The sequence below is a fragment of the Nelumbo nucifera genome, chromosome 2, assembly GCF_055504915.1.
Source record: "Nelumbo nucifera cultivar China Antique chromosome 2, China Antique-T2T, whole genome shotgun sequence".
NCBI lineage: Eukaryota > Viridiplantae > Streptophyta > Magnoliopsida > Proteales > Nelumbonaceae > Nelumbo > Nelumbo nucifera.
In genome coordinates, this window is record NC_142650.1 from 6,841,305 (window position 1) to 6,851,082 (window position 9,778).

The 9,778-nt window shown below is 36.2% G+C and overlaps 1 protein-coding gene across 3 annotated transcripts; it reads right to left on the reverse strand.

The window, feature by feature from the left end:
• Nucleotides 1-1,472: 1,472 nt before the first annotated feature.
• POP4 (ribonuclease P family protein) lies at nt 1,473-7,851 on the reverse strand. Of its 3 annotated transcripts, none has more exons than XM_088896954.1 (9): nt 7,405-7,851; nt 6,478-6,531; nt 6,324-6,400; nt 5,771-6,036; nt 3,713-3,781; nt 3,506-3,564; nt 2,789-2,890; nt 1,757-1,879; nt 1,473-1,633 (listed from the first exon to the last, which is right to left on the reverse strand). In XM_088896954.1, exons 1-8 carry the CDS (start codon nt 7,631-7,633, stop codon nt 1,782-1,784), a joined length of 954 nt encoding a protein of 317 aa, XP_088753080.1. In that variant the 5' UTR covers nt 7,634-7,851; the 3' UTR covers nt 1,473-1,633; nt 1,757-1,781. The 3 variants fall into 3 exon arrangements, with proteins under 3 accessions (XP_088753080.1, XP_088753079.1, XP_010253545.1); XM_088896953.1 differs by having other exon boundaries at nt 1,473-1,653; XM_010255243.3 differs by having other exon boundaries at nt 1,473-1,879; nt 7,405-7,850.
• Nucleotides 7,852-9,778: the final 1,927 nt, after the last annotated feature.

Sequence of the window (9,778 nt, forward strand, 5' to 3'; positions counted from 1 at the left end):
GAAATCAGCACATAAGGCTTTCCACTTTGATATCTTAGCAAACACTGTTTATGGGCTTTTTGGATGGGCCTAACAAGCGCCCTCCTAAAGAGGCACTGTGTCACTTGTTTTTTTGCAAAAACGCAATGATGATCCAGGAATGCAAGCAACTGGCCAGTGAGGAGAATCTGCCTCTAAGTTAAAGTGGTATTCATCAAAATTCATGGAGAGTTTTGATTGACAAAAGCTCCTCTGGTATCATGACTGTTAGTAGAGGGTTTGGAGTGCATTCGGATCCAGTGAAACATCATTATTACATTTATCAATCAATGTAAACTCTTAGGCTCCATTTGAAAGGAGTACAAAATGCAAATACAAATATGTACAATACAAATAGATAAAAAATAATACAAAATACAAGGTTTCACTCTATATATTTGTATTTGTAAAGGTTTTACACTACATATTTGTATTTGTACTCTTTCCAAACTGAGCCTTAAAAAACATGTCTTCCTCATTGAAATCTATAGCTTGTATTTCCCAAGTCCATCCATCACCTCCTTCAGGCCATATTTCTTCAATCGTTTGAGTAATACCATACTAATAAACTCTTCCCGAGTGCTCCTTATCAATCCAATAACCTTGAAATTAGGTTAGAGATGCAATTTGACCTGTCCCTGCAGGGCCCCACTCTACTGATTGAGGTTCGGGGATGGTATTTGTCCACCCCACCCCAGCCTTGTCATGGAACCCGCCCCAACTATATTATGTAACATTGGGGATCCCTATTCCCCATGAGGACGGGAATGGGGTTAGAATTTCTTGCCCCGCCTCGTTGCTATTCCTATTGTCCCTATCAAGTTTGGGGGAAATTAATAACCACTAAGCATCATTCACCAATTATAGAAAAGACCAATAGGTTTCGGTTTCATTTATTCTATGTTTGGTTTAAAGGAAAAAAGTAGGGAAAGGAAAGGAAAGGAAAGGTAGGGAAACCTATAAAAACCTTGTATGGTTTGCCTACCTTTTCCTTCAAACCAAACATAGCTTTAGTGATTCATCTGACAAAAAGTATCAAACTAATTACAGAGCTTGATCTGCTACACACAAAGATGCTACTGACACCTACCCACAAGACATTGCAGCCACACATCTGGAACATCCATACTTATATGTTGTCATTCATGGGAAGATGTTCACAATGTACGACTTTAAGTGTCTTATGGGTTGAAAATCCAAACTCCTAGTTATATGCTCAAGCATGTTGATACTTTGAACCTGGATTTTGATGACCACTCTCTCAGAAATAGTGAGACATTCGGTCACAGTTATATTTCCCCATTTATCAAATAAACAGTGGACTTGCAGGAAGGGTTAAAGGTGGAATATGAAACTAGCATAAATGGATATGTTAGGTGATGGAATATTATGAGATGGATGCAAAGAGCAAAGTATCCATATTGAGATTTTTAGCAGTAGATGTGGAAACCACGTATCAAACTGGGCAATAGGTGAAATTTAGATTTTTAGCAAGCATCGATTGTTGGAATACCGAATACATGAAAATCACATATTGAGATTATCGTACCTTGTTCCTGGGATGGATGTATGAGATATCACCCGGTCAATGTTTTTCACTTGAAGAAGCTAAATCCTTGCCATCAAGATTGATATCTTGTTCAAATAGTATTCAATTGAGTATTTATACCATTTTAAAACAAGGGAAAAACAAACTCGGCTATTAATCAAACTACTAAATAGGATTAATTTACTATACTTGGATGACTTGGCCGCGAACAAAATTATAAGCCGAAATTTCTTGAAATGAGTTTGTCTCCATGTAATGTAATTTTCCAGCAACCAGCTTGAAATATAAAAACAGAAGACTTTTTGGGAACCGCTGCAAATGACATAAACAATCTCATGAGTCCCACAAGTGGCTCATCCAACTCTCTACATGATTATCTAATCCCATTCAAATATGGAAGAAACAAATAAACAGTAAATAAGTTTAGTGCTAAAATTGACTCAAAATGCCCACTTTTCCATAAATTCTCATACATGACGCAAAAGAACAATTGTAGATTCTTCATTTTAGAGTATAAAAAATTTTGCAAAAAAAAAAAAAAATCAGATATAGGACATATATTAGGATTGAATAAGCCTTCCTCGTAGAGGGCTTCCATTCAAATAACATGTACCAAAACATTTCTGGAGCTCTGGGAAATCCTTATTCCTCTTACAAGCAATACTGTAGTATTCACAAATACAAAATCATTAATGATATATCACCAATTTTATTAGAACTCGATTTCTTCAACATGCTCACTAAAAGAAAGTGGAAAATAGGAACATACAGCAATTTGAAGGAGATTTTGACATTTTCTCCTTATTGTAACAAAATATATGAATAAAGATTTGGAAAAAATAAGATATTTGGCTTCTCTCAGAAGTCATAGCCCCTCTTTTGAGAAAAAGGGCAGTTTAGGAGATAACCACAAATGTCAATGTATTTCGGAACCATATCACCATGGCAAATGTGCTTTCTTTTTATTTTTAATGGATATACAAATAGATGGTATCTTCATGAATATGTTCATTTGCAAGTTTTACTCACGGCATTTATACATTCATTTTGCTAGTTGACATATAAAAGTTCATAGGACTAAGCAAATAAATTAACATTGTTACCAATAATTAACACAAGCACATCAAAATCAAGTCAAACCATTATTTCCCTTACCATCAATGAACATTTAAGTAATATGTGAACAAATAAGATTATAACTTAAAATCAGAAGCGAAATACCTCGGAGCTTATTATCTTGTGTGATTATTCCAAATGTTTCAGCAGTTTCTCTAATCATGATGCCACTAATTCCACTGAAAGCAGTTACTTTACACTCGGCAACTACAAAAAAAGATAAATAAATAAAAAATAAGATGAGAGATCCATCATTACCCAATATACATTAAACAAAGTATAGTAGTTTTTTTTTCCTTTTTTTGATAGGAGTATAGTAGGTTAATGTTACTAAAGAAAGTTTGGCCTATGACATTTTATCTACATATGCACAAAACTTATATCATTCTATTAGTGGTTCACCTCTTGTAAGGTCATTAGGCCCTAGTCTAAAGATATATCATATATAAATAAGCTATCCAACCATCCATGCCAATGCAAAATTGAACAGTGATTTGGACAACCACATAATAAGTGATAGGCATCCAAGACAATGCTATGACACTTTAAGAATGTCCATTGTATGAGTTTTGAGCTCAGCCCAATGAAAGAGGATAAACCTAGAGTGATGCTAAAGATAAAAAATTGGTACATTTGTATCACTTCTAAGATTGAGGAAGTGGTCCACATATTGGATGGCTCTAATTTGTTCAGAAAGGGGGGAACAATTTTGTATTTGTGGCATGACAAAACTCATATCCTTCATGCTCAAAAAACATTTCCTCAAAAAGAGCTTTTGATATATGATTAAGTGGAAGTTACTGCAAAGTTCTAACATATAACCTAGAAGTATAGCACCATGTAAGTCTGCGGTAAGAAAACACTGCGCCAACTCGCTTTTCCTGCAATATTATATGCAAACAAATATGATAAGAAATGGTTTAAAAAGCAAAGTATGTACACTAAATGGGAACAAGATAAGCAGCAAGGCAAGAATAACAGAAACTTCACAGTCACAACAATGTTACGCATCCACTAGAAATATCTCACCCCATAATCTTAACAAGTTGCATGATATAGCCTTTCCACATTTCATGCATTGACTTGAAAATATCGAATCTGCAAGAGAAACCCAATGGACAAGGTTGAAAGTGATTGAAGAGAAATTCAAACAAAAGTAAAATTAAAGAGTTAAAGAATTGTTTATTTTTCAATTTCCACAGCATTCTGAAATACCAATAAATTAAGATTCATGAACCCTAACTAACTGGAACTATTGTCATTTTCATCCATCTTCTGGAAGAACAACTAAAATGGCATAAATGCTGATCAAGCTGTATTCTAGAGAGTCCAAATGCTTTGCCACTCGAGTAGAATGAGAGTAAACGAAAATTCATTTTGCCCAACAATGACCTTGACCATGACCTTATGGGCCATGTGTGCAACATACATCTGGGAAGCCATGGGTCCTCACACCAAACATATCAGTTTTCATCAGTCCTCTGTTCTCCTCGTAAGAAATAGAAATGAATCTATTAATAAGATAGAGATCCCTATAGCCGATGCAGCATAGAGAAGCCACTACCTGATAGTCTTGTTTATATGTGGACTTCACAAGCCAAAGACTAGAAAAATAGGATACGACTGAATAGATCCTAGACACAAGTCTTAATAAAGAATTAATCAGATAAGAACCAATGGGAAAGAGAAGCTTATAAACTTCATTTCTCTCTCTTAGATGATGAAAATGCTGATTTATAAATTATGGAAGTAAGGAAATTGGAACTGGGGATGCACAATGGAAGCTTATCTTAGTTGTGTGAAGGCCTGAAGGGGCCGAATTTCAGAGCAAATGTATGTTGACAGACTTTTGTAGATGGTTCAAGCACAAAAGTTATATGTCATTTTGGAATATGGACACTACCAGTACCATGGACTCTGGCATGATATATCTCACTTCACTCTTTATTCTTTTCATATTTGCATGCATGGCATAGACTAACCTACTACAGGAAGTTCCTAGTAGCAAGATATATCAATATCTATAACATTTTCTTTTATCAGATATCATTATCAACAACATCACTCAGATGTATGTGATAAGATTCATAGAGAGTCCCTATATCCCATTATGCTTCCACCAGTAACTGACAATATTTGAATTACACAATTCAGAAAAGTTAATACCAATGCAGCTGACTTAATAAACTTGCTTTTTTCACATTCTTTGATTTACAAACACATACATTCTCTTTGTATCTCCCCCTAGCATTAACAGAATAGAAGTTCTGTCCTCTTGATTCTTTTCCCCATAGGCTATGTAACATTTCATTCTACTTTTTTTGTTTGATTTTATTATTGGTACTTTTATTGTTTATTACTCTTTTCCATGTGGTACTACTTCTACTTCTAAGGCTTGATAATTGATACTTCAAGTTGGGAAACAAGCCAAGTCATTTAAAGAAACCTTGGAAAATGTAACCAAGCTTTTTTATGAGAAACTATTGCCTAGGCATGCCTGGATTGGCACCTATCCTCATCTTAGTGCCTTGACACCTATTATATTATAAATAATGAAAAATAATAACTATCACATTATATATAAAGTGTGATAATATAATATAATATACACAGATCATTTTAACTTGGAAATCTCAGTTAGGGCATTTCCTGTCCTGAATAAAAAAGGAATATCAAGGCAGATCTCTGTTATGAACTTATTATAAAGAAAAGCAATCAACTTTGAGATATGGAGGATTGGCCTATACCTACAAAATTTTCAGGATCCAAACACTCTTTATCCAAACTCATACAAAATTTAAACAGGACATTTACACCCCTATGTGCTTTCCCATAAGCAAAGCAAAGTAAGTTGAATTTCAAAAAGTCAATTTCACTAAGGAGCATCTCCTTTGGTCAATAATACATGGTAGACTGGCATGGTAAAAAATAACAGCTAATACGACAGTATAAGGTAAAACTGAAATGCCTTACATGACAGAACTAGGTAATAAGAGAAGAGAAAAACTGGGTTAAACGAACAAATAAAGCACAGTATTGAAGGCAAAAGTAACTATATGCTAGCTACAAAGAAACCATAAAGCTTACCTATGAAACTCTGAGGGTAGATCAAATGACCCACACTTCTTAAGTTGCTTCATTGACATATGACTTTTGGAACGTTTTGAATGACTCTGTAAAGCCCTGATACGAGCACTAACTGATATACCACGACTTTGTACAAAGTTATCAAGAAGGATCCAATTGTCTATTTTCTTGCTTCTAGATCCCTGCATGTACTTCTGGGCCGAATCACCACTTTGGAGCAGTTCATGTATAACATTATCAACTGTTCTCCCTTTTTTACAAGATAGCTGCATTTTCCATGTATATCTCAAATATAAGGACCAAAATAGCTATTATTTCTTGTATTCATGCTGCCTATGAAGAGAAATGTCACCATACAAAGTTTTTCTTGTATTCTTTACAAACGCATGTTACGCATCTTGCACTAGACATCTGGAACATTGTCTGGGGTCCCATCTGGGGTCAACTGAACTGATACAACGTGCCAAATGTGTGGTCTAGTGATGTGGTTATAAGAAGTACAAGAAAAAACAGTGTATCTGTAGCATTGCTCAGCTATAATGCAAATACATACCTCAGAACCAGAACTAAGCAGGTTTCCATGTAAAGGTTGACAAAGATGAGAATATGTAAGGCCGTCAGCTTCAACATCTGTACAATATAAGCACCTTAGAATTGGCCGGCTGTATTCCCACTCTATAAACCAGAAGCATGCCAAGAACATCTACCTGGTACTCGAGGAGTTCCTCGTGAAGGAGTACGACTAGAGAATGCAAAATGGCCTGAAGTTTGACTGAAAATCAGTAAAGCTTAAGAATATAAATGTATGTGCTTTTATAAATTTATGCGGGCACATTATAACAAAAAATATACAGTCAGCAAAGCGGAGGTTGTATCAAGACCTGCAAGGCATATAAGTAACCAATAAAGTCACCAGTAGACAGTCATGGGGGCAGAGAGAGAGAGATCATAATCGCCTGCAAAACAACACATGTATCCATGCCAGAAGAATACATTGACAGTGCAAGTTATCAAGGTTCAAAATTACTTCCATCCAAATGTAGGGAATAGTACTGTACTTAAGGCTCAGTTTGGAAAGAGTACAAATACAAGTACATACAAAATACAGGGTTTTGCACAATTGCACTCTACATGTTTGTATTTGTACTCCTTCCAAAGTGAGCCTAAGGATTCACTCAAATGACCCTTAAAGTAGTAAAATGATAACTAGTTTCAAGCAATTTCTTTCATAACAAAGACATAACATTTTTCCCCTCCAGTATAACAGAATCAACCTAAAAATCTAATCACGGCAATAAGATAAAAGTGGTGACCATGTTCCACCCACTCTACAATCATGTCTCAATCGAGGTTCATAGGGGGTGTTCTAAAGTTTTAGATGACTTAGGAATAAACAAAGTTCCCTAATAGTTTTCTAATTTACTTATTTTTTCCAGCTTCATTGGGGATTTACCCAACTTTAGAAACAACAAAACAATATCATAATTTGCAATAGATAATTAGAAAAGCAAAAAACAAACAGGAGAAAAAGAAAGAGAAAGAGCTGGCAAAATATATACGAATCATAATCAATCAAAAACCCTAGAGAGCAAGCATAAAGTATCCAAGCATAAAAAGGAAGAAGGTATAAAAACCTTTCTTGGAAGATTGCGTTGAATAAGTTATAACGGGTGCATCATGAGACGATGTGACAGAAGAAGAATTATTGTTATGTCTTATTTCTTCTTCTTCTTCACGAGACCGCTTTCTACTCTTCTGTTGCTGTTGAAGAAGTTCGGCTTTAGCTACTGCAAATCTCCTCTCCAATGCTTCCAACGTGCGTCTCTTCTGATCTGAAACGCTTTGATTTGTATCAGTTGCCATGGCAAACCAGGCCGTATACCCTGCCCCCCACCCGCCAAAACTAACGCCATCAGCTTCTTCAAAACATGTATAGTGCCCGTTCGGGAGCAATACGGATCTGATACCCTCAGTGTGGGTAGCGTTTGGGGGTCATAAATCGGGGCGTGCTGCCCGCGGCCCGGCATGACGGTCGGCGGGGCCTCAGGTTTTAGGTCTACAGGTCGGCATGCCACAGCACAACCAAGCGGGCTGTGCCGTCCGCAGCCCATCACGGCCCGTGACACGGCCCATATATATATAATATATTAATAAAATATTTTTTTAATTTTATTATACTAATTTATTTAATTATTGTATATATAAGTAATTTGATACATAAAATTCATATAAAATTAAAATTTTAAGTTTTTTATCAAATTTTTTTAAATAAATAGCTTTGGCCCGATACATAACCCGACCTAGCCCAAGGCTCGACCCACAGGCCAGCCCAGCCCATGGCATAGTATGGACCCATATGGGCCTGGGCCATGGGTTATGTCAAGCCGACCCCCAAATTTTTCACTAGGGAGAGCAGCAAGACCCGCACTTTGCATGGGCCGCTCACGAACCCCCTCTTTAAACTACACCTCTAGTCACTCTCTGGCTTTTGGCTTTGGGAGGTGGGGTTCGGTCCATTTGAAAAAGAGTAAAGATCATTAGGCCCTAGTGATTAATTGAACGCAGGGGGCTTCGTTGTTTCGTCAAGCATGGTAAGACTGCGTTTGGAAGTGGTGTAAAACTCACACCAAACCGTTAAATGTGTTTATATGTAGTTTTTACATTGATAATTGATATAAAATCTTATCATAAATGACGTTTATATTGATTTATAATGTATAAAACTCTATTCCATCCAAACACTTACAAACCTAAATCAAAGTAGAGTTTTACATCGATGTTGATTTATACTCCAAATAAGCTTCGACAAAATTAAACCAATAGTAAGCTTTTACATCGATCAAGTTTTACACTTCTTTTAAACGCAGCCATATAGGTTGTTTGGGCAGGCCCACTTTGCAAAGCTGAATGCCAATGCTATGGGTGGGCTGTAGAGATGGCAATTTTTATCATACCCCGTTGGTATTTGTTATGTAGTGGGTGTTTTTTTTTTCTTTTTTTTAATTGAATGATGGTTTGGGGCAGGGACAAGTTTTGAGATTTTACAATTCGTATGGAATATAACTAAGATATATATTGTTGAAAAGTAACAAATTTTTTAAATTATCCTTATAATTTAGCTAATTGACTAATTTTAACATTACTGTTTATGTATTGTCTAATCCGATAGTTGACTATGTCCTTGCCATTGACATGCGTTAACGGAAATAATAAAAAGACTATTTTATCAATTATTATCCTTCAAATTTTCAAAACGAAGTATTAACGGATTCAAACCTATATAGTTCGACAACATCAACCTACGGAATCGTCGCTACAGTTGCCACCAACTACGTTCATCAAGTAGAAAACGGAATCACGCCCTTGAATATGAAGGAATGAATCTTTAATGCTCCACTTCCTTTCTGACGATCTATGGGGAAAAGCAAGTGAGAGAGATGTGACTACAAGGGGTTGGGCCATTCTTGTGTTACGGTGTTAGCAGTTTTGCAATACGAGGAAGAACGGGGGTTGAATCGTTTTTTTGTTACATGCATACAACTAAAAGGAGATTGAAATTGAGGTCACAATGGAGGGATTTTGGGGTCCAACAGACGGAAGTGACGATGGGGGCAAGGGTGATGGGGGAGTTAGAAGGAGCGGGGACGTCCACCAGGTGATAGGGGAGGTAGAATGAAATCCCTTTCTCCCAAATGCGTATTGCACGATCAAATCGATTATTTTCTTTTGGTAAGCATTGATTCTTGGGAGAATGACCGAGCAGCCCAGACTCAGAATTTGTAGGCCTTGGAGTGGATGTTAATGGTATTGGAGTATAAAATAGGGGTTTTTGACCTTTTTAATGTTTATAGCTCAGTTGAAATCAGAATTTTGCTTTGGACCTGTACGTACTTGTCGTTGATTCTTTGCTTTTATTTATTTTTTAACCATTAATTTATTAAATCCTTTCTGGTTTTAGTGTTGACATATCCTTTTTGGGTTTAAACCCTAAACCCCAATTTTTTGCCA